A 27,487-nucleotide genomic window follows, 5' to 3' on the forward strand; every position below is an offset into this window, starting at 1 on the left:
ATTTAAATATACATATAAAAAAAAAGACGGGGGCTCAGGCAGCGATTGTTGCTTAACTGCCTTAGCCAGACTGACATTGATTCTATTGATGGCATCGGATTATTTTACTAATCATTTTACTATTAACTATACCTACATAAATATAACTTTGAGCAATATATCTGATAAAATAGTAACTATACGTAACTATAGTTATGTTACTCTGTATAGGTATAAAATAATTAACTTGAAAATATTTACGGTATAAATTTTTATACAATAGTTTTTGATAGGTATTCCAGGGGGAGGGTTGCAGTGAATACTATTTTACGCCTATTTCTACACTGGCTTTCTATAAATATCGAATGAACATCTTTGTATTAGTTTGCACATATTACTCGCTGAAAATGACTCAAGGGAATGATCTACACCTTGAGGGTCATGCAACCCCCTCGGTTATAAGTAAGCCGTTATATGGTCCCTTGCTTATAACACTTCCTATCTGTTGGCCAATACATTCGATTGTAAAACGAGCTTGTGAACGCAAGATTCGAGGGTTCAATGAAAAACAAAATGAATATAAGGTGATAACCACGATAATAGAATTGAAAAAATGGAAACGTGCAATTTCATAGAAAATAGATTGCAGTGCCAAATCCAGGAATTTTTTTGATGGAGACAGGGACTGATAAGTACCTGTGTACATAAAAAAAAAAAAAACCATAATTGCAAAACAATAAACTACATATAATTAAATAAAATTGTTACACTAGACCAATGCATTTTATATTATTCAAGATTTAAAACGATTCCCTGAAATGTCAGTGTGGAGGGTGGGCTGCATCCTCTTTGGATAAGCTACCGGTGGATTTAACGCGTACAAACATACAATTTAATGTGTGCTCAAGGTACGGGGCAGTCGGTACGTAAACACGATTCGCCGCCGATCGTGACACCATTGACTACCGCGCCGCCGCCGCCACCGTTGTTGTTGTTGGTTACTACGTCCACAACGTTATTATTATACAGCAGGTGGCAGACGACGATGGCCCGTAATCAGCGCGCGTGGTTCGTGTGATACGGGTCGACGACGCGACGTTACGTAACGAATGCAACGCGCACGCTCTCTACCGGCGAACCGCGGTACCCGGACGCCGGTAACCCCACTACCGCGGAACAACACTCGGCGTATCATCGGCCCGCAGCAGCTGAGGCGACGACGACGAACGCGACCCTGGCTATCGTGCGGCAGTGTGTGCGTGCGTATCGATGCGGTCCGTGTTCCGCTTCCGCGCCGCTTTCTGCCTAATTCCATGGCGAAATATCATAACGAATAACCGTAAGTGCACGCGATTGACGGCAAACGCGGTTAATATACATATATTTTTTTCAATTCTCTCGACCACCGGTGCGGTGTCCGCCGGCCGCCTGTTCACCGTTTCATCCCCCGTCACCACAGCAGCAACGTGCCATGCCGCCGTCGCACGTGAAACGTCGTCAGTGCAAAAAGTGGTGAGAGAACAACGACACACGCGTGCGGCACCCCTCGTCCAGCGGTTTTCGGAATAACATTAATTTTTTTTCGCGTCCTCGACCGTGCACCCTCGTCCAACGCGTGTCCGTACTCCAGTCCGTGAGTTTATACGGTTCTGTATTTCGCACCGACAAACCCGGTGTTTTCTGTCGCTGGTTGCCACCGACCAACAACAACAACATTGGTGACGGAGTGATCTCGAACACTGTCCCTTATCATTCGTGATACTCGCTACACAAGGCCTCAGCCGGTTAGGTATAGCTGCTGCAATGGCTGAATTCAATGTAGACGTGACGAGACTGCCAGAGGATGTTCGCGAAAAGCTCGCCGAACTCGAACTCGAGTTGTCCGAAGGTGAGTGTCAATTTTTCGATAATTTCTTTTTAATATCTTTATTGGGTCTGCTTTATCCTTAGTTTGACACCAGGGGATTTTTCTCCTCGACTGTCACTGTTAACCGTAACGCTGTCCTTTTTCATCTCTTGTTCAACACTAACTTTCTGTCTGTGTTTAAGAACTAATGAATACCATGATAATGTGTACCGAAATAACATGGACACATTGTGTTTCTTCAAGAGTGATAGAAGTTTACTCGTTTAATGTTTTTTTTTATGAGTGTATCTGAATTTTGTTGCTTCACAACACACAAGTCTACACCCATGAACTTTTTTTAATCTTGATAACTAGTCAAGAGCTGCAGAAACATCTAGTGGACTCTTGGACAGACTGTGTAATCCACTTGGATGAAACAATGACAGTGGTCGGTTATATTAGATTAAGTTTACAATGGTTCGCTTTTATTTAGCTGTAATCTAGTTTGTCAATTTAAAGTGAACATTTAAAAACTGTACACTTTTTGAACAGATTCTCTTATATTGGTAATTTATTACTTCAATTTGGTTATAATTTATCTATATTGATGAAAAATATTATTTTATGCATATATATTTATGTTTTTGGAGTTTATGTAGTTATATTATTTTACTTGGTGTTTATATTTTGTACAAATGTATGAAACATAAGAATCTTATCTAAAACCATATTGAATAGCAGATTAATAACTTTAATGTAAATTCTTAAAACGATATGATTTCATATTTTTAAATCATTTAATTGTTGGAAAATAACTATACATTAGTCCGATCTAGGTATGAATATTATCTGCTACAAATGCAGAAAGTAAAATATTCTATAAGAAGTCGATTTAACTATATATGAACATGTATGTTTAAACACAATCAACTTAGAGAAATAGGTTTTTTTAAGTTGGAAAGTGTCCGTGAATTTTGTTATCAATGTATTCTAATGAAATCAATGTAGGTACCTATAAAAGTAAATTTTAATGAAATTTAAATTATCAGTTTTTATTTATTTATTTTCTAATACTAATTAGGTAGGTTATCATGTATATTATTTTAAATATTGTACTTGTATTTGTTTTAATGTTAAATAAAATAATACATTTTATAAACTATTAAGTCGACCAAAGTTAAATAAGTTAATGTAAATTAAATTGTTTTATTAAATGCCACTTATATATTAAGATTAGTTACCTATTACTTATTGGTATAATTGGCAAATCTTGAACAATTAATTAAGATATAACCGTACACCGATATATATATTATTTAAAATTTATATAAATTAATATAAGTAATTCTGATTATTAGATGTAAATATATCAATTAAATAATTCTTTGTTGATAGTTTAAAACTTTACTTGGAATCTACATTGAACTATTAGTTATATATTTTTCTTTCTGTTACATAAGTATTCATTGTACAATACATCAAAATTAGGTTTTACTTCGAATTTTACTTTTAGTCTGCCTATTAAATTTATATTTAGGTACTTACATTTACTCTGTTATAATTTACAGTACCTTTAGTTTATATCTTATTATTGCATCTACATAATTTTATATAAACCTATTTTGTGTCTTAAATGTTACATAAAGGTGAATGTGAAAGCTGTAGGTATTCCTTTTAGTTCTATTTGAAGTTCTACTTAAGTGCCTTTTAAATTGAAAAATATTATACATAGGTATGCCAAATTTACTGACGTGCAGTAAAATAAACTACATTATAGCTAATTAGGACCATAGGACCATAAAGTAATAATAGAGAAAATATGCAAGTTGATCTAAAATAAAATTATTAATTACTTTGATTTTTTTTTCCTACACTTGATCACAATATAAATTTTTCTGTTAATATTTATTGTTTTATTTATTTAATGTGTTATTACGAGTAAATATATCTTATAAAAATAAAAATAAAGTTAAGTATTGAATATATTAACCTACATCTGCATATATGCAAATAGATAAGTAGGGTCGCATTATTCTGAACACATGCTAATCCAAATTATGCATTAACCCAAACAGACTTGAGTACTATTACATCAGGATATATTTATAGATAATAGTAATAACTTCTACACGATACATTGTTGAGAAAGTAATGTGTATTTTTTTATTTTGATTCTAATACCAATTCTTTATTTGTTAATCTCTGAGGTAATTAATAAAACTGTTTAAGTAGCTAAAGTAAATATTCTTATCTTTTTGATGTTTTAATTTAAATTAACTTTTATGATAGTTACTAAATTAATGCTAAGTTATATTTATACATGTATTACTCTTTTTCTGTTAGTTCTTGGGTATTTGTTATGATTTGCCTCTGAATTTGTCATTTGAATTTGGTTTATTTTTCAAACACATAACTATACCAATAACAAATTTAAGTATTAATAACTCAATGTAACATATTTGTTTGCATTAAAATACATAAAATTGAATTTCTTGTATCAGCAATTGCAATTGTATGATCAAAACTAATTTTTTTAAGTAAATATTATAATAGGTATATACTGGGTACTCTGGTGTATAAGGATCAAACGTTTTATGTGTTGGTGTAGGCAAAGTAAAATTATATTTATCAAAAAAAAATGTTTGTTTGTATTTTAGATAATAATTTAAAACATTTTCTTAGATATGTTTATACACATATTATTTAATAAATTAGCCGTTTTAAGTAATTGTCTAATTTTAATGGCAGTTCTAGAGTTAAAATGTTATGATTTACTTACAAACAAATTTATATTATTCCTGCAGATTAGTAATCTGACTTGATATTTTGATAACAATCCAACAAAAATAATATCAAAATCTTTATTAATGTAATACCTATTAATCTATTCAATTTTGTTATTATTATAAGTATGATTAACTAACATAATAACAAATATTTTAAAAATATACACATTTAGTAAATAAAAATTTTAAAATTTTTGTTGTTCATATTAGGTTGCTTTAGTTGATTGGAGTGTTGATTCATCAATAAATATATTTAATACAGTTTTAATTAAGGTTGAAATAATAATTTTTTTATCATTCCAGTTATAAACTATGATAAAATATATTTTCGAGTATATTGTGAAGTATGCTTTATAGTTTTTTTAAATAACAATAAATTGTTTGTTATATTTATGCATTCACTTTTACTATACTCAAATAATGTATATATTTAATTACAAGTTAAACTATAAGTTACTTATTTTACTTTTTGCAAAATTTGATGACTTGTGATAAGTTTTATATCATAATTTACATACTATGTGTATGCTTTCTCATATCATATGTTATATTTTTTAAAATTAATTACCTATAAATGTAAGTTTAGTAAGTACTTAGTAGATCTAAAAAAAAATGGTAATTTGTATCTTTTATACCTTCTAGATATTATTTCTTCCCCTACTTTAGTGTAGTTACATAAGAAAACTTGGCGAGTTCTCATTATTTTAGTAATCACTGCTTCTGGCTAGTAAGAGATTATTATTGACCTCTAACATGGTATGGTTGTACTCAGATATAATTAGAATTGTCTTATATTTTAAGTATGATTTAGTATCCATTATTCTTTTTATTCTACAATAAAGACTATCATAACTGATTTATTCTGTTTTGATATTTATTGTACTAATGGACATTATAAAATTTGTTCTTTAGTTGTTTTTGCAAAAAATTTTCATAAAAAAAAAAAAAAAGAATAGCTAATCTATTTATTTCAATATCAACTATAAATATTAGTCATTTAAATTATAACTTGATTACTTTTTTATTTATGATTTTATTTGAAAGTTATTTTAAATTAAATTACAAAACTGGAAGTTTTAGGAAAAACATTAAATAGTGAATACATTATTTTTAATGACTACATTAGTAAATTCAAATTATTAAAATATACTAAACATATTGTCTCACATATTATGCTATTAGGAATATCAATACTGACAGTTTTTGCCATGTAAAGTATTGACAAATTTTATATAAATTATGTATTAATATATCAATCAAATAAGTACTTATATCTAATTTATTTAAACTTACTAATGAAATATTTTTAACTTATTAAAATAAAATATAATATTTTTGAGACATCTGTTAACATTTTTAATGACAAGATTCTTGATTCTTCTATTTTTGTATTGATTTCAATTATTTGATTATTCTATACAATTCTACTATAAGTATTTTACAATGATTATTTATATGATTACAAAATAATCTATATTCTACTATACTTTCTTAATCTAATATAACCAACAAACCGAGGACTTAACCTTGTATTATATGATTTACAAAACAAGCCTAACAATATAGATATTAATATATTACTTAAAAAAAACTGCTTCAGTCATTATAACCATAAATAATTGAAAACCAAATATATTCATTTCTAATAAAAAAATTAAAAATTAAATTAAAAATCTTGTAATAACTAAAAAAAAAAGTTAAAACCAGACCCATCTTGGGATTGATTGAAATTACTCACTGCAGGTAATTAGCGATTTTATAGTTACTAGTATTATTTTACTCGTTTATCCTAGTGTGATGTGCTAATATTATAAATGTGTGAGAACATAGTAGTCTTTGAATAAAGAATAATACATTTTACTTTTTACGGTGCTTTATTTAGGAATAAGAAAAATATTACTTTATTTCAACTTTAATTATATCCATTAATTATTAATTATTTTAATTTACTAATATTGGAAAATTTGTAGGAAATCAGACTTAATTACGAAATATAATGAGGTTCACGTAAAAACTTATAGATAAGGCTAAAAATATATTGACTATATTATCAGTGTGTAGTATTACTTAATAAAATCTAATGCGGTATTTTATAGGTATTTTAAGCGTTTTTACTATTTAGTATTAAACTATTTGCCAAAAATTTCATTCTTTTTCTTTTTAATTATAGCCGAAGTGTAATATGTTAACTTAAAATAATAATTATTTTGGTAAAAATATTTGTGATCTATAAATGTATTATTTGTTATACTACTTAATTTTGTAAAAATCTTTGTACCTAGTTATGATTTTGGTTATAATTACATTTTTAACACATATAAATAAATTTATAATATACTCGTAGTTATGGATTATTTAATTTTTTAAACTAATTCAAGACGATGAAAGAATTTATTAATCCTGCGAAGTTATTTTTCATTTATTGGTTTCTATGAATCTATGGAAATAGAAACCAAAACATAAATACATTGTATACATAATATTGTGTATTATGTAAAAATTTTATATTAATCTAAGACTTACTTATGGAGTAGATCTATTTTTATTTGTTATGAACATTTATTGATTATAAAATGAATCTAGAAAACAGCATTAAATTTAAGAATTTTATTTTAACTACACATGTTTTTTATTTAATTTCTTAATTTAATAAAATTTACAAAAAAAAAAAAAAAAATTGAAATTTAATAGGTATATTCATTATAAATGTTTGACTTTTGAAAACGTATTATCTTAGTTTTATATTGCATTATAGTTAAAATAAAACTTAATAGGTGCATTTGAGTAAACTGGCAATTCATTTATAAATATTAACTGTATGAAAAGTCGGTTTATAATTTGTAGTCCTGGGCTGTTCGTGACTCTATTGACCATTATTACCGACTGATTTGCATATACACAATAAAAATATCGATATTAATCGTTTCCTTTGATGCACGTGGTTTGAATCGGATATGATTACATATTATAAGAATATTTGTAGAGGGTAAGAAGCTTTCTCGTGTTTTTATAGTATATTGGTGGTGTAGCCAACTGATAATTATCATAATATGTGTGATGATATGCTCTAATTGGTGTGGGGGGGGGGGTGCAGGGGGACGGAGCTCCTTTATTCTTTTTTTTTGCGTACCCCAACTATATTTTTTCATCAGAACGGGGGGACGCCACGTTCATCCTAATTGATGTCCAAAATAATTTTTATGTGAATTTCAATTTACGTCAATTTGAAAACGAATTTTACTATTTATAATATCAAAACTATTTTTATAATTAAAGATTATATGGGGTTTATGATAAGGGACAATGTTATTAATATTGGCGATCGACGATATCGTAATTTCGGAAAAAAAATGCCCGCACCACGACTTTAGATTAATCTTCTAAAAGGCCGTGGCTCGCACTAAAGAGTAAAAATAGATAAAAACAAAAACCAAATATATGATTATATCATTCAATTCATGAGACTGCCTGATCGCCTACAATTATGGTAATTATTATTTTTTTATTGTAACATGTAGGATGTTAGTATTGCTATCAAAATATATTATATTTGGAATTTAAATACTTGTTTAGCTGAAAAGTGGTATTCAAAATATATGTAAGGTTGGCGGAGGGGGGACGAATCCCCCCACGGATATGTGTTAAATAATTGCGCACGTAGAACGCAGTTTTCAAATCGTTACACTGTGCTCCTCTACTTAATTTTTCCCAATTCGAGCACTGGTGTGTTGTTAGTACTTAGAATTATTTAATATTAAATTTATATTTTCGTAGTGAATACGATTTCAATTTACTAAAAGCTTCAATTATTTTTAAATTTTAAAATCTCATGGATTGAATTTAAATTGTAATTTAATATAGTTATTCCATTATGATTTATTATTTAGTAATAAGTAATAAAAATTAGACAGATCTAAAAGGTTTTATAAGAATCTTTAAAAAATCTCGAATGCTGAAAGCTTATGCTCGTTATTATGTGTATATGTTGATATTATTTATTATACTATTTTTTATTTAATAAAAATATTATCTTGAATTAAAAACATTGTTGAAATTGTACTCAATATTATTCGTATCACGTAATAATTTCTTGACTACCCGGGATGAGATTTGGAATGTCTTAATAATATTTTACGATTTTAACATAGTAATTTTTTGGATCCATCTTTATTTTAGATGTCTTCTCCAAACTAAATAATTATTGGCAATAATATTATGACATTATACATTTCATAATAATAATTAGAAACTCTTAAAATGTTATTTAATTATATTATTATATAAATAATAAACTAATAAAAATAATTACAATACATAGATAGGTACATAGGTAATTTTAATATATATATGAAAAAAAATGTGTATGCTTACATTAAATATCTCGTACATATTATCAATTAATATTACTTTTTTGCACGGAGTATTTATTTTTTTATACGTGATGTTTGTTTATTATTGCTTTGAATGTGTAGAAATTATATACTAGGAAATACTACTTATAAAAATGAGTGGATGTGCAGTACGTGGTTAACTCATTTGAACTTGAATCAAATAAATATACACTAGATACAAATTAGTTCTATCTTTGGTAATTTCAATTCTAGTGTCTTAATTTTATATTTTTATATGTTACTGGCAATATGGATAATCCGGTATTTTGCAAAATGCCTAGGCTTTGTATAAAATGTTTAAAATATCAAAAATCACTCGGCAATATACATAATATACAATATACGAGCTTTGCTAGGTATTATGTATAATTCCAATCGTGGAGTAGGCAATATGAAGAAAACACAAAATTGGGCATCGCCTATTACTAACGACTTTACTTATCGTTTATTATAAATGTGTGTTCACAATTTAACACAATAATGATTAATATACTTTTACTACTATAATAATAATTTTATTACAATATCGTATTTTTTCTCGTAATTTTTGTATCTCGTTTTGGTGTTGCAACTATGCATACGATAAGTAAAATTTTTATAACAAGCTACAACATTTTTTTTTAAAAATTTGGCCACTAATACTAGTTTGTTACCTGATGAACAGTATAATGAGTTGATAAAAATTTAAAATTTCAAAAATTCAATAATTGAAATTAGTCAAGGATTTTTAAAATGTGTTTGTAAGCCCAAGTGTCAAAATAAAAAGTGTATTTGCCTTAAAAATAACATTTTGTGCACTTCAAAATGTCACTTTTCTACAACATGTTATAATAAGTAAATAGTAGTGTAAGTAAAATATTTATATAATAGTAATAATATAATAATTGATAAAAATTAAATTTTGTTTGTAATATGAGTAATTATGTATAATAGTTATAAAAATCTTAATGTAATATTACATAAAATAAAATGTTTTGTACTTTGTCTAAAAAAAAAATTATCATTTTGCATAATGCCTAGGTATTTTATAAAATACCTGGGTTATATGTAAAATAATATTGAAAATTATATGTTTTATTTATATTACTTAAAATGGGTCGGCAATTTGCATAATGCCTAGGCATTTTGCAAAATACCTGAATTATCCATATTGCCGGTAACATATGTATATATACATATTAAATGTATTTATAGGGGAAACATTTATAATATTTTCGTTTGGTTTATATCGGGTTTATAAATAATTAAAAGTATAAAATATTATGAAATGTTTTGTACATACACATATAGGGTTGTAAATTTGGAATATTTCACATGAAATATTGAAAAATATTTTTTTTTTACGTTTGAGATAGTGACTGTAAAATGTAATTTAATCAGTTGATATTGTATGATATCGTTTCGGTACAATCTTAGGCTTTCCCATTTAACGTGGTATAGTCTATCAGTTGCCTATAAATTAGATTTATTTAATTACATTATGTTTATTATCTTTTATACATATATATATATATATATATATTTATTTTATTTATTATTTGAATATAAATGCAATTCAATATTGTACTCCAATATTGAATTGTAATTTTCATCTTTCTTTAAAAACATTTCCAGATGCTGGTATAATATTGTGTGTTTCACAATATTCACAATAAATTTTATAAATATGTGCTTAACTTTTTAACTCACTAGGTACTGATATATTTTTTTGATGAGAAACTTTTGAAATAATGTGAGAGCTGATAAGTAATGGGACTACTGGCAACTTATTTATAAATTCATCTATATTTTGTAAAATTTCTTCAGGTGTTTCAATGACCATTGGTCTCTTACCTCTTAAATCAATATTTATAAATTATAATAACTATAAACTAATATGGTGTTTTTTCATAGAACCAAGTATGTGTTTTTTTCAGTAAGATAGTAAAATAAATATTTTGTTTCGATATTATAAAATATGGTATGGTTTTTAAATAATGTAAATAAATAAGTATTCTACTTGAATTAGTTAATGAATTTCCTGCATTTATTGTAAAATATTTATCTATTTTAAGTTATAATTTATTTTTGTTTGATATAATTATTTCTGATCGAAGATATTATATACTTACATTTATAATTTTATAATATTTGAAAGGGATGAGGTTTTTCATTTACCTGCTTGTTTTATTATTGACGTCACGTTTAAGGTATGTAGTCACATGATTGTCCTTGGTACTAGTGTAGTGAGGGGAGGAAACAAAGACTATACAAGTAGTTGCAATTGAGCGTGTAACTCTTAAGACGTTTAGATATTCATAACCATTTTACAACTTGTTAAACAGTTGTACAGAATTCTGATATTACTAAACTCTGACTGAAACATTAGTTATTAATAGTCGGTTGTTTCCAATGTGGTTACAATATTTTTATATTTTATTCAATTAGGTTTTATATTTTATAGTTAAGTATTTATTTGCTATTTACCATAAGTAGGTCATAAATCTGAAATTAAATTTTAACAACGCGTTTTTTATTTATATTTGTATTGCTGTAAGAACTTATTTTTATTTACTTATATTAAATAATGTGTATAAAAACAATGTAGCAATAATATCTTGTATAATATCTTAGTTGTCGATTGTTGTTATATAGATTTTTATCTACTGTGTCAGTTACAGTCCTTATGTCTAAGTATCTTTTTTTGTTTGCTATTATTACGTTGAACATATTTCCACTATGGTGAGCAAAATATCCAGAGTACAATTTATAAAAAAATAAATGTACATCTGATTTTGCTTTTATCAAGTATATTATTTTGTATGTAACATTTTTCAGTACATTTTTCTCCGAACTACTGAAAGAATATAAATATTTTTTTTGTGTCTTGTAAAATATTTATATATTAGGGTTATTTACTTATAAATGTATTTAAGTATTATGCATTTAGCACTGAGGTTTTTTTTTATTTATTAGGTATCATTCAAAAGTTAACATAAAATAATAAAACTTCTTGCCTTATTAATGATTAATGTTTCATGAATAATGAGTCATAGTTATATTTATATACTATAATCAGTTTCTTTAAAAGCAGTTAGTCGTTTCGAATTACTAAAGTAGTGGAAAATATAGTAAAATACATTTACTGGAGCCAAATAATCATTAAACAATCATATTCATTAACTAATTTTTAGGGATAGTTTAAGAAAATGTAGTGTATATACCTAGTGGTTGTAAGGGGTCATTTTCTGGCTGTGTATATCGTACGTAATAATCTGTTTCACTTAAGTTCTGAAGAAGTTCACTATGTCATTTTTAAATTTAAATTGATGTCGGTGGAGTTCATTTGGGTGTAATTAAAAAATTGAGAACGTCGATCTTAGTAGATTTCATGACGAATTAAAATCAGTTTTCCAACCTTACCACATTAATAGATCAATCGGTTTATGTAGAAGGATAAACCATATGTTTTAATTGCAGATAAGATCAGCTCAATAGATTCACTTTTCGAATTAACAAGTTTATATTATATGTATATTCTTTAAAAAGGGACTGTCTTTAGGTGGTCTAAAATTTCATCTGTACATAAGTTCATTTTTTTGTCATAAAATCTACATTATTAAAAAGAGGAAAAATACGTGTATTTCTTCTAATAACAAACCGTGTTAAACTAACGACAATAGATAACGGTCTTCTATTCATAATTCAACTTATTATGAAATATTGTGTAGGCCTTCGTTGAATAATGGGTTTTAAATTGTCAGCTATAGTCGAAGTATAAAATATGTATTATATTAAAAATAAATTGGCAAATATTTTGTTAGGTTGATGTACTTTTATAAAATATATCGTAGTTTTATACTTTTTGTAGATTCAGACTAATATTTTAAATTATTAAAATATACCCAATATGTAAATAAGTTATATGTATAAACTTAAGTAATATTTTAATAGAAAAATACTATTTATATTAAAATTTAAGTTTTAAATTTAATATTATTATTTATTTTATTTTATAAAATGTTCAGGTTAATCTTACAAATGCAACTATTTTTTTTTTTAAATACATTTTATGTAATTGGTATGATATGTAATATGATACATGGCTGTATATTGAATTAGGTTTAGGTGAAAGCCAATATCTAGAAGGCTTTAGATGCAGGTCATCAAGCGAGTGTTTCAATAAGCCTAAGGCAAGGAATTTAAATTTAAGTGTCAAACGTCACATGAGGATATATATTTAAAATTATATACTTTGAGAATTGTGTTTTATTATGATAGAATAATAAATCGTCAGCGCGTGTTCATCATCTAATAAATATGATGGTTTTAATATTTTTTTCAGTTGGTTTATACCTAATATGTAAATTGTGAACATTTTTTATAATGTTTTTAGCACTTGAAATTGACAATTTAAAGAGCAATACGTGTGTGAATATGTAGCAAAAACACACATAGCTTGTTAGTGGTTCTGCCAATTGTCACCAATTATTTTTATAGCCATACCCACGCCCGCATAATTAATATTTTTACTGGTGAAATGTATATTTTATCGTACACATAACACAACAACCTTAAATTCCTTAGGTCAAGTGAATATTATTGCATGTAAAATGTCTTGTGTGCTTATTCGGGTCTTTAACAGTTTTCTAATACTTTATGAAAATCAAATATAAAAAGTGTTTAAAATTTATTTTTCTATATTTCATAATAATTATTAATTTTCATTGCTTATATTTTTACTGGAACTTAACCAACAATATGTATATAATATAATATTATATTTTTTTTAAATATTAGTAGGTTATCTTAAATCGAACACGATTCTTTGCAAACAGGAGTGGTTGTATTTTATTATGTTAAATGAACCATGTTATTATTATTTTCTTTGAACATTAAATACTTTATTGCATTTTGTTGTAGTTAAGTAATTTATTTTTATTATTTTTTCCTTTTAACTTTTCTGGTTAATTTTTCATTAATTAAGTAAATATTATTGATAATAATCGCCAATCTGTGTTTAAATTTTATTTTCATTAAATTGCGTTTATGATTTTTTCATAATTTTCCTGACATTTTTTGTACATCAAATCTATTAAGTATTGTATAAATTCATTATTTTTTTCACATCTAGTTTCTTTTTTTTTAAATTTTTTTATTTAAGATATAATATAAAATACTTATAATAATATATCATTTTTTTTATAACTTATATCTGATGTTATAGATATTAAATAAACAAAATATGCACATTTAATAAAAAAACTAAGATTTGCCCTTTTAATTATGAATAATTCTTTAAATTTTGTAATTTACTTTGTATCTCATTACATTTGATGACTCAACTAATTGTAGAAAATGTCTGGGCTTACTATAATTAAACTTGTGGTAAAATAATGCATGTAATATAATTTTTACATATAACTTTTATGTGGATTTAATTCTTATTACTTTAATCATTTATATTTTTAAATTTATTTTGTGTATTTGTCTTTAGATTAATTTTTCTTTCCTGCTTTATGATATTTTATTCAATCTTTAAACTTTAATTATTAGATAAATTTTATCTATACAAGACGAACACTCTTATTTTTTCATATTTTTTTGCATGTGAAAAACCAGTTAACAATCTCTGATTCTTGGTAATAACGAGTGTGTTGACCCGGACGTGTGATAATAAACTAAGTAGCGTTAAACATTAAAATATTACTATACTGATTTTTACTGTGTACATTATAGGCTTGAATACCATGTTTATGTTATTAATTATTACTTATTTTATTAGTGTTGATATTTTAGATCTTATATAGCATATTTAAATAAGTACATTTAAAGCTTTATTGAAAATAACTGCTTAAAATTATAATACATTATTTAATTAGGTAAATAATCAAATAATTATCGAATAGAAAAATATGGTTTTAATTAGTTTTAATATTAGGTATAATGTTTATAAAAAAAAACACTTAAAATAAACTAAATTATAATTTGTATTTTTACAGTTAAACGTTTTGAATATAAAATGAAATACAATCTCAGTCTTTCTACTCAAATTGTATACATTTTTATAAATAATATGCACTGATTATTTATAAGGAACAAAAAGTGTATAAATTGATGTATGTATGTAGTTTTTAAAATGTATATTCTCCTTGGTATTCTCATTGTTGGTTTATAATTACGATTTGTTAGTATCTATTTAAGTATTCGGGTCAGATTATTCCGACTCCTAATTTTATATGTTTTCTATACTATGTTTTTTTTATTTTGTTGTAAAAAAAAAAAATTTACTAGTTTTTTATGACCCATTGGGCTACCGTGTCAATGTGCGATATACAACGTCCAACAATTCGCCTAAAATAGACAATCCATTTAAAAATGCATGCACATAATTAGAAACGGATGTTTAAACCAATGGTATAAAGTTACATACATTTAATTTTAAGCCCAGTTTTAAGTCATATCAATGTATTATAGTAATATTAGATCATAGAAAACTGAATAGCCGCAAATTAAGAAAATTATTAAAAATCCATCAATAAAATTTAATTATGTTTTGAAGGAAAGTAAGATTTGTATTGTTTGTATTTTTATACTTAAATTAAAAATATATTGGTATTTTATCTGAAATGACCTCATATTATGATTAAAATATTTTATTTAGTTGTATATCCATCCTCTACAACAATACTATGCACGTGTTTGTAAAAAATGTATTTTGTTATGTTATGTTTATTGTTAATATAACTCTGATAATTTGATTAAGATATAATATTAAGATTAAACAATGTTGATTAAACTGTAGTACAAAACATTTATTTTTAATTCGGTGCTCTAATGGGATCACATCATTTTCGCGGATGTACCAGGACATAATGCCGGTATTATTTTAGGATGCATCCTGGGAGTACCTAATTTTTTCCATAAAAATCGATTAAAATTCATGGTAGTATTAATGTGATAATGACTGTTAAAAGAATTCCCATTTTTAGACCGACCTATACGTTTGAGCAATTTAAATTTGAGATTTTTTAAAATATCAAAAATAAATGACATTTCATTAAAATTAAGTGAAACAATAATATTTAAATTATAAATAATATTCTTTAAGATAAGTTTCACTATCAAACATTAATCATCATGGGCACATTATTGTTATAGCTATAGTATTTTAAGATATCAAGTAAATTAAAAACCTGCAAAAGTTACTAATGTTGAATCATTGATAAAATTTATTTGCCATAAATTTGTATTATAAATTTCTTATGAAATATACATGATTTTTTTACAATATATTTGAATAATTGAGGTCTTATTATTTTATTATTTTTATTATTTAAATTAATTTTGCCTGCCTTTTACAGGTTTATTAGGCTAACAATTTATTTTCATGTTCCATTTATTTTTATAACTAGTAAATTAAACATTTTGTATCCATCAAATGCAATAAGCTTAAATTTTTTCTGTCGTAACTAATTTTACTATTATTATATTACTAAGATTTATAATATTGTTGATTATAACTAGAGCAGTGATTTTGATGCAAATGCATCTTTTTTTCTGATGTCCCATAGATCTATAAGAAAAAAATTTATTTCAAGTGATACTGATTAATTTTATGTAATTTTTACTTTGCATTTTTTGTATTTTATAACAACATTAGTTTTATATGTATTTTTAGGGCATATATTGCTGTTTTTATGGCATTTTTCAAGTTTTTGAGCATTTTTCAGAATTTATCTATACATTTTTAAATATTAAGGTATTTGATTATGCGTTTCGGTAATTGTTCCCTAAAAACTTGCGCGTTTAGTATATAATCTATTAAATATGATAAACTAATAAAAACAAGCATATTGACCCATGTAACTATTTTATCAAAAATAGAATAAAATTTATATAGTGGAAAGAAATTTTTTTATAACGACAGTCCAACAACGATCATAACAGTAAGTTATAAAATAAATTTAATTTAAATAAAGTTAAATAGAATGTATATATTACACAAATGAGTATTTATTTTTTTATTATTATATTAAATATATATATATATATCTTTAAGTATGTTTTGTAACAGGATTTTCATAATATCGTTTTTAAACTATAATAAATATTTTTTTATGATTTTTAAAGAATTTTGCATTTTTTTAGATCATTTTTTTATATTTTTTAGAGCATTAAAATCCTAGCACCAATTACAGCATTGGTTCTAAGTTATAGTTATATAATTATTAGAATCATTTACATTTTTACATTAACAATTAAAAATATAAAGAAATTGTTAATATATCTGATGTTTAACTATCGATTTTTACTATTATTTTTAACCATTCGTGTATATTATAAATAGAACATTGATATACATTGCATTTTAAAACAACATATTTAATTGTAAATTATATACAGGAGTTCATGCATGAATGTATTAATTCTTTATTTTTTGTTTCACGTGACCCATAATGATGAAGTGCTCCTTAACAGATAGAAATGTATACAAGTAAAGTAAAAGTAAAGGGTTGAGAAGCTATTTAAACTTGCGTTTACAATGAAAGGAATATTATGTCATGGTGCTTTCTCAAAAAATTTTTTATTTTATATTTTTATTTCATATATGTCTATTTCTACTAAATGGTTATTAAAATAAGATTTATTTAGGTACATGATTAAAAATATTTTTTTATGGTTGATTAAACTACTTTTTAAATTTTATATTTTGTAGATAAAAAAATAAATCAGTGTGGTTGATATTTTATTTTTCAATTCTTATACGTTTTAATATATGCATAGTAATTCGATAAATATATTAAACAGTGTACACTATATACACTATATACCAAGTACGTTTTAATTTCAAAAAATATTTATGAATTAAAATGTTACGGTTTTTCTTTTAAAAGTGACAACTATTTTAATTAATTAACGTAAAATTAGCATAGTCTTACATATGTTTTATTGCGTATACTATTTATACTATTTGTTATTGTGTAGTAGAATTTAAGTTCGAATATTTTATAACGGGAAAGTCCCATAGACACTGTCAACGATTGAATAATTGAAGCGGGGCTCCGAGTGTGTATAATAAAATATGTCAAAGTAGGTGTTCGTGCTAATATATATATATATATATATATATTTATAGTATCACACTGTATATGCATTTTAAAATGTCTAGTTAAGAAAAACAGTTTTGCAATTTAAATAGTTTTACGTAGGTGATGTATATAAAAAATTTTATTTTAAAATATTTTAAATAAACGTAGCTGAAAATGCATTTCAGGTTGCATAAATAATTTGATCTTATTTAAAGTAGTATGTATAACACTTAGGATTTGTTTTAAATGAAAGCCGAGGTTAGCCAAGTCTAGATTTTTAAAGATTATACATTATATATCTGAATATATATATCTCATGTTTGGATTTCGTTTATTGTTATAAGTTCCATTTAAGTAAATGTGTATAAAATAAATACTACAATAGTAACTAATAGAAGATTATTGACGAAATAATTTATATAAATACAATATATTTTGGTGATACTTATAGTGTAGAATTAATTTATATCAAATTTATACCAGTGAAACTAAATTTAATTTATTTAACCGTTTTAAATTGTTTGATTATTTTGTAAATCTTTAAAGTTTTGTTTTTTTTTGTGGGAAATAAAAATGTACTTGTCGGAAAACAAAATGGTTGTATTACAATATGTTCTTACTTTTTACGATAGTTATTTTACATTGTTATAATTGTATATTTTTGGCATGCATCGTAAAATTAAACGTTTACATAGAATTTATCGTTTTTATTTCACGGATCACATGACTAGTTTTCTATTTAATGACATTTTTTAATTTCAAACTATTTAACTATTTTATAATTTAAACTATTAAAGTATATTAAGAAAATAGATTTTATATGATATAACTTGTATAATATACTTATATACTCGATGATTTAGCAAATATTTATACTGGTCATCTAAATAAAAATATATAAATATTATTATTATTTAATTTATAAAAAAAAAAATTAAAAAAATAACTAAATATATAACTTTCATTAAAATTAGAATTTATTCATTTGTAATTACATTTGAAATTTGTAACACTAAGATAAATAACTTAATATTATAAAATAATTAATCTATTCCAATAATATTATTTAATTGCATTATTATTTTATTTTTGTATGGTAACTATACAATTTATAAATGCTACATCATATTAACATGTAGTTATAATTTTAATAGTGTATGAAAACATATAAATTTATTCTTTTAGTTTTCCGAGTGTTAATTATAATAATTTAGTAAGCTTCATAATATTTCAACTTAATCTATAATAAGTTCATAGGTAATTGTTATAATGTGTAAAACATAATTTAGGTCTATTTCTATTAAAACAAACTTACATTTATGCCTGATATATTTGTAGAATACAATTATATATTTCACAATATTTCAATTAGATATTCTGTTTTTTATCTTGTTAAATGTATATCCGTTCTATCTTGTCTTTATGAAAATGGAGTATTATTGGTTTGACCTTTTTTACGCGATATGTTGTGTTCCCCTATTTCGTTCTACATACATATCTCGATACATATTTATAATTTAAACATTTTAAAATCATTGTGGTTTTAAATTAAAACTATTGATTTAATAATTTATCGAAATCCTGAAGTAAATTAGTATATACATTTTGAGGAAAGCTGCAAGAAATGATATTTGTCTATGTCACGAGTGTCCAACATGTTTTACGGCCACCCAAATCTGAGGACCACTATAATATCGTGGGCAAAAATTATTTAGAGGAATAGAGAGGTAATGAAATTGATAAATACCATATGAGAATAAATTAGATTTATTTAGATTATAGAAAAATGTAAGTTTATTTTTATTTTTATAATTCAAAATTTATTTTATTGAGATATAAGTAAATTACTTAATGAGTTTGGAATTTATAGTATATTACAATTTCTTGATAGTTTGTATCAAACTTTGTTATTCCAATCAGTAGCGTATTTTGTAAATGTTCGTCGTATAAGTTAATTTTATACTTAGATTTTACGTATTTCATTTTTGAAAATGTATCATATATGTATGTAAGTGGAATCAAGTATTGAAATCATTTCATGGGCTAATTTTTTTAGATTAGGAATAATTTTGACAAAATATCAGTAAACTTTGTGGGTTGGTCTGAAAAGCTTAACGGGCTGGAAATGGGCCGCGCAAGTTAGAGATTCCTGATTTGTGTGAAATCCAGATGAATAGAGTTTGTATACTATTATAAAATAATTTCTGTCCAATTCTTAATCAAAAGTAAAATAAAATAATGTTCGTCTTATACTATTAGACATCATCTTAATTATCCTTAAAAGTGATATTTTTGGAGGTTTTTTTATTTAAAAAAATTAATTTATGCCAAATGATTCTAACAATTATATTTTTATTTTTACTGAAGGAATGGGTAATTTGGTTTTTATTAGGTATTGAAAATAGTGTTACAAGAACTTTGAAAACATTTGCAATTATATATGCTTGGTGCAAGAAGGGCTAATATCAAATTTCGACGTAATTGAGATTATTGTGTCGAATTGTAAATAAATAATATACCATTGAATAAATAACTTAAATTTTTTACGTATTATCGAGTTTATTTTAGTCAAAACATTTTTTTATCATCATGTCATATTATTGATTGTTCTCTTATAATCGCATTTTTTGAACATATTGACCATATTAATATCCACCAATATGGTGACACTAACTAAATTTAGGTTAATTACTTATTTATGAAAACACTGCTACCTTTTTAAAAAAATGTTTTCAAAACATTTTGATATTTTTTAATTAATTTTTAATTCTTTAAAATAGTGAATAATTTTAAGTAGAATTTTCTACTATAAGACGGGCTAGATTAATGCATAACATGTCAATTTTCATCTACTTCACAAAATAATTTTCCAATTTTTTCTTATTAAACGCTAACATTTAAATGATAAACCTATTTGATTATATTTTAATATAATTTAATTTATTTAATATAATGAATTTATTAAATTAAATTTAATTGATTGCACGTTAATTGGTTTTATAATTTTCAATCTAGGTACTAATTTTCTGAGTGACATCACAATTCATCCCGAGATATATATATATTATTTAATATGATACATTGGTATATGTTTGATATATTAATTAATAACATGTATTTTATGTGGAGATGAAAATGCTTGAATGTACTCAGAGATGCCTATAGGCTACCCCTGAAATTTTAAATTATTAATAATTCCACCAGATAGAGATGTTGTAGAGTAGTGATATTAGTTTCCACTAGATAGCAGTATGCGTAAGAAAAAATTATTTTATAATACTGTAAAATACATGTTTTGGTAGATTTAAGTGTTCCAAACGTTCACTTAAATTATACTCTTTCACGTTAGTCCGGGATGTAGGTAAGTCAGAGGGGTTGTGGATTTGACCCTCCTCATTCAAAAATTCCAATTAGTTAATAAAAATAATAAGAATAAATTGTATGTAGGTGCTAGGTTTTATGATGTAGGTACTACAAAAACAAAAATGACTTTTTAGTTGAACATTATAATAATATTTATATAAAAAATATAGAATCACTATCAAACATAAATTACCAATCAATAATCCTGCAGAGACAGCCGAAATATATTAAAAAACAAATGTTTATTTTCTTGCGAACTAACAGCCAGAGTTTATTACTATCAGGAAAAGATTGGGAATCTTCAAATCTTACTATCAAAATGTATAACAATTAAGAATGATGCTCAAAACAAATTGCCAGAAATCCATAACTTATATCTCTTAAATTAAAAACTTGAAAATCTGTTGAGTGAGTATCAATTATGGACTAAGAAGTGGGAATTAATAAGTGATGACTTGAATAAGTTAAATGCAATCAAAACATTGGAAAAGTGTGATAGACTGTTTTTCTTCTCATTTATACTCTTCTTAAAATTTTGGCTACTCTTCCTGTGTCTACTGCGAGTGCAGAATGTTCCTTTTCTACATTAAAATGCTTAAAGACGTATTTATGAAACATTATTGGTCAAGAGCAACTTACTGGTCTAGCTATATCAGTCACCCGACACATGTATCTTATCGAATTCCTTTTTTCTTACGATTTTTAAAATTTACAAATACATTGTTGACATTTTTGATTTACAAAAAAAATGGATGAAAATATGTTTAATTTTTTGAATGATTGAGTGAATACTGGAAAATATATATTTGGTGAAACGAAAATAACTCTATGATAATATTAAGAGTAAAACATTTTAAAATGTTAATATTGACTAAGTTCTGTGAAGTGTATGAAATGAATAATACATATAAGTAATAAATAAATAGTTATAAAAATTATATATACTAGTGTACCTTGTATATAATATCATGTTAAGAAACTATTATTTGTTTATGAATAATGATTATAATATTTTGTTGTATAATTGAGTGTTTTCTACCTATGATTATTTTAATTTTTTTCAAAATTTTTAAATATCTTGAGTATAAAAAATTACATTTCAAATGTTATAAGTTAATGAATCGTGATTTAATGTTGAAATCTTATTCTAACGTAAATAAGATATTTATATACATTCACCACTGTAATAGTGTATTTCCTTGTTAGATAATTTCTGAAAAAAAAAATACTGGTTTGCTGGTTTTTAAGTGGGAAGTTTATAATATTTTATTTGCTAGCATTGGGCAGCAGTAAACCAAATAGTTCGTAGGTTGTAAGAGAACAAAGATGAACTGTTGTATTTTAGAACGATGAAAAATGACGCAGTTACATGAAAAATAAATGAGAATTTTGACTGACAGTTGACATATACTACAGTTGACGTAGTCATCGGCATAAAGTATAAATGATAAGTGTACCCGCTTCAGAAAAAGCATGTAATATTATTGAATTGTTATACTTTATTATTATGTCAAAATATTAATTTTAGTTTATGTTAAACATTTTCAGTATGGTGAATTACATGTTATAATTTAAAATAATCTATATACTTTAACTGCAGTAAAAAGCATCTGCCGTCCTTTTTATCAAATTTTTTTTGTTTATATCTGTGACGTGTAAAAACACGATGTTGCCATTAGTATGATGTAATACGAAGTATATAAGTATAGTAATTTGTTAATAGTTTTTTGTAAAAAAATTTTGAAAAGTATACAATTTTGTAAGAATGGTTTTGCATTATTGTGTTATATTTTAAATCTTATATCCTATTTATTATTATGTATTATCATAGTTATAACAGTAAAAGTAAAAAACAAAAACATAAAAGTATCAATTATATATATATATAGGTTTTTGAATAGAAAATAATGACGTTTTGTTAATTTATTTATCAATACTATTTACTGAATTAAATTATTACTATTATAGCGTGAAAATATAAACTAACATTTGTTCATTTTTATTGATATCGTAAATATACCCATTAAAAGTATAAAAGGTACAGTTATTAAATCAAACGTTTCACCTTTTGTTTTTGTATGCCAATGGTGTTTGTATATTATAAAATGGGCGTAGTGTTCTATGTCTTTTGAAAAAGTGAATTTTTTCTTTGTTCAGTTGCAAGCTTTTTTTAATTTATTTATATTACGATTGCTATATTTTCAACTAACCAGGTAAACGTTTTGGGGTTTTCAATAACCTTACAGGGTATAAGTAAGATTCATAAAAAAAAAAAAAAACTTAAAAAATTTACGAATTACGAATTTAGTATTTTTATTTACAAATAACTACTTAATAATTAATAATTCACTACCGTTTTATTAATCACAATCAAAAAACTTGTAATTTTTCTATTTTTTGAAGTATTCATTGTACATTAAAAACAATAAATGAATTTAGTGCCATTATTATTTATATAGAATTCTTTAAGAATTGTAAATCGTATTGGTATTTAATTATTAATAAACAATTAAAGAATATCTGAAATTTTAATGCAACGTATAAAGAGTGTATTTTTAAATTGTTAAATATGCTTTTTTAAATAAAGTACCATCTGTCAGCTTTTGGTTATACATTTCTTGTATGTAGGTGGAAATTTATCTAAAAAATATAGAAACATGAGCATGCAATGAATACACGTGAAACAAAAATAGTTTATACATCATTGTTATTCAATTTAAGAGGCTTTTTTTTCTTATAGCCGTAATTTTGTACTACGTAATAGTTTCATTTATATACTGGTATACCTATATGTGAATATTAAAGTATCTGTTTAAATTTTTTATCCTAACTTTAAAAATATTTGTTTGTTGTTGAAGTTAAACAGAAAATTGTCATTGAATGCTTTTGAAATATTTATAAATTTATTAAGTTTAATTTAATGCATTTGTGGATATATATTTTCAAGTTCAGTTTATTGACTAATTTATATTCAAATTTTAAGTTCATAATTTTAAATGAACGATCGATTTTATTATTTATATTTGGACCTAAGTATGTTCAAATTTATATAAAATACATACATTAAATATTGTAATTATTCAGAGTAAAATAATCATAATAATAATAATAATACCTTACATTACTCACTTAATTGTTTAGTTTTAAAAAACGTATGTTTTAAGGGTTAATTGTAGCCTTATAATACTGATTAATACAAAAACCTATTTACCTACGTATTGATTTTATCAAGTTTTATCATTAATATTAAATTGTCTTAGATTCTAATATTGTGTGTTCCATCTAATTAATGGCGTGTTGTATTATTTTATTAATAATTCATAGTTTTTAAAAACAATATTTTGTATTATCGAAATATTTTATAATGTTGTTTATGTGTAAAGGTTTATAAAGGTTATAAATAAGGCTGGGATTTCGATGCACTTGCAATTTTTTTCCAAGTTTGACACAGCAAACGATGATACAACGATGATCGTACTGTCACAAATTCATTTCATCTAATTTTGATTAAATATAAGATATTTAATTTTGTCTTTTGTTCTACATTTTTAATTTTTTGATAATTTTTGATTTTTAGGTCATTTATTATTATTTTTTTTTGAGAAATAAAATGCCCTTCTGATTTTGGCGCCCTGTGCCGTCGCACGCATCGATTGTATCTAAAGCCGGCCCTGTCCCTAATCTTGAGGTCTTATAAACGTTTTGTCAACACCAGATGGTTGATATTATTTATAAATTATTAACTGTTTAAATTTATATCTGTATTTATACGTATACATTAATAATTTAAATATTGGAAGACATTTTTAAGTTGCTTTAGTGAGGTTTGGGACAATGAACATATTTAATGAGATTGTTCCTGTTGTATTATTCTCTTTTTGTCATTTGTATTTTTCTTGTGAAATTTGCCTAAATTTCTAGTTATTTTCCTTGTAGTTCACATATACTTTCACTAGTTTCCTCAACGCTGATACAACTAACAAGTAATTATCATGTTTGCTTATGAAGTGTATATAAATGTATGTGATTCCTTTAGTTTGACACTAGGTTGAAACTGATGTGTCGTATTTATGTGCATTTTAAGAAATACATTTGGTTAGGTATGCCTATTCATGTTTCGATGTATATATGCCACTACTGTATAGTCATCCAGTCAGCCTGCAGCAGCAGTCGTGCAACGGTTTCTCTAATGAATTTGCTTCCAATACGAACTGGGAAGTCACGTATTTGGGTTCTTCATCCCAAGGAGTTAATTAAAAATAAACAATTTGTTGTGGTCTATCTTCTATCACCCTACTCAACTTAAAATATATCAATTGCTTGTAGAGGCGCATGCCTGCGTTGTTTAGTCTTTCATCGTGTTGACTAAAAAAGAAAATTATTATTTTCCATTGACATAGCTATTAAATGCGTGTGAGGTAATGTGTACTTGGAAAAATAAAAACGGGAGGTAGTATATTTTATTTTTAATATTTTCATAAGAAAAATAGGTAAAGTGCGTATATTTGAGTTTTTCATCTAATATTTTTGTAGTTAATTGTGTTTTATTTTGTGGCTCAAATTAAACTTATAAAAGTAAATGTTTTTGATTTAAAAAATATACCATTTTTTCTTTCAAAATCATATGGTTTTTTCTATGTAAGTAATTACAAATATTTTGATAGTTATAATTTTTAAGAAATTAAAATAAAACGTATTACTAACAGCAGATTAAAAATGAATTGTATTTTGTTTATGTGGAAGACCAACTTTGTTAGTATTTATATGCCCATAATTAATGAATATTAATTTTATCCAATTAATGGAAAAACAGAAACAAATGTTAAACTATTTTATAATAATTTTAGTCTGTTGACTTATAACATATAAAAGAAACAATAGAAAATTCATAGTTTTCATCGAATCTCTATATTTTGTATGTTACCTCAATTTTGAATATGTTTAATAATTAATGTTTATTAGTCGTGGTTGTTCACATGTTTAACTTAAATTAAAATTAAATACATGTCATGATTTTATATTAGGTAGTACCTACTTGTTTTTAATATATTTGTATTTGTCAACCTCTTAACGCTTGGAATATTCTTTGAGTTTTCGTAAGTCTTTTGACGACTTTGTCGTATAATAAATTATTCTGTACTACATTTCAAACGAAAACGCGTATTAATGAAGCAATAGTGTAGTTTTATATTATTGATGTTATCGTTTTTTTTTTTTTTTTTTAAACTTTGAATACTCACAAGTCTTTGTGGTTCGATTAACAAAAATAAAATGGAACGAATTATGTTTGAATTATGATGTACTTACAAATTGTACATACATAATTTTTAAAATTTTTTAATAAGTTTCACCCATAAGAATGATTATGATAACGTTAAAATACAAATTAATGATGACATTTTCTTCAAAATTTTACTACTTTTTTCATTTTACAAATATATAAATTTTAAGTGTATAAATTCAAACATATATCCACAAACTTAATGTGTAATTATCATTCTATATCTATTTTTTGTGTAATATTTATTTAAAGTTTTAGTTCAAGAAATATAGTTAAATATCTAAAACCATTTCTTTTTTTAACTGTTATTTTAATTATCAGTGTTAATTTGATTCAACTCAAGGATTATTTTATTTTTGTCGTCTATACTATCTGATTCTGTTTAATAAGATTCTCAAACAATTTTTTTGGAATACTAAGCTGGTGGAAATGAATTCAAACTATATTGGTTTATAATACGTTGTTATTTATGTAATTATTACATAAACAATAACATAGTGTTATCACTAATTATACTATCCTTTGTTTGGGATTCTAAAATTTGGGTTTTCTTATCACCTTAGAGGCTAAGCAAGTCAAACACATCAGTAGTTCTTGAAATTGTCAATAAAATTAAACTAAAATTAGTAGCACACAAGGGAAACCAATTACAATGGAATAAACATAGTTATTGTTCTATGCATTGAACTCTATGTTAAAAATTGATAAAGTTATTTTCAGGTATCTTGCTTAAATCAATATAAATAATCAAGAAATTATGAAACTTGATC

General features: G+C 24.8%; 1 protein-coding gene across 1 annotated transcript in view; it reads left to right on the plus strand.

Annotated features, from left to right (window-relative positions):
• The first annotated feature begins 1,097 nt into the window (after positions 1 to 1,097).
• LOC112692046 (disco-interacting protein 2) overlaps positions 1,098 to 27,487 on the plus strand; it is a 132,299-nt gene continuing 105,909 nt past the window's right edge. The window contains exon 1 of the mRNA XM_025566562.1: positions 1,098 to 1,867. Coding sequence (XP_025422347.1) covers positions 1,783 to 1,867 — 85 coding nt within the window. The 5' untranslated portion in view covers positions 1,098 to 1,782. The remainder of the gene's footprint in view (positions 1,868 to 27,487) is intronic.

The sequence above is a fragment of the Sipha flava genome, unplaced genomic scaffold (assembly GCF_003268045.1).
Source record: "Sipha flava isolate LNK unplaced genomic scaffold, YSA_version1 69_pilon_pilon, whole genome shotgun sequence".
NCBI classification, from domain to species: Eukaryota; Metazoa; Arthropoda; class Insecta; order Hemiptera; family Aphididae; genus Sipha; species Sipha flava.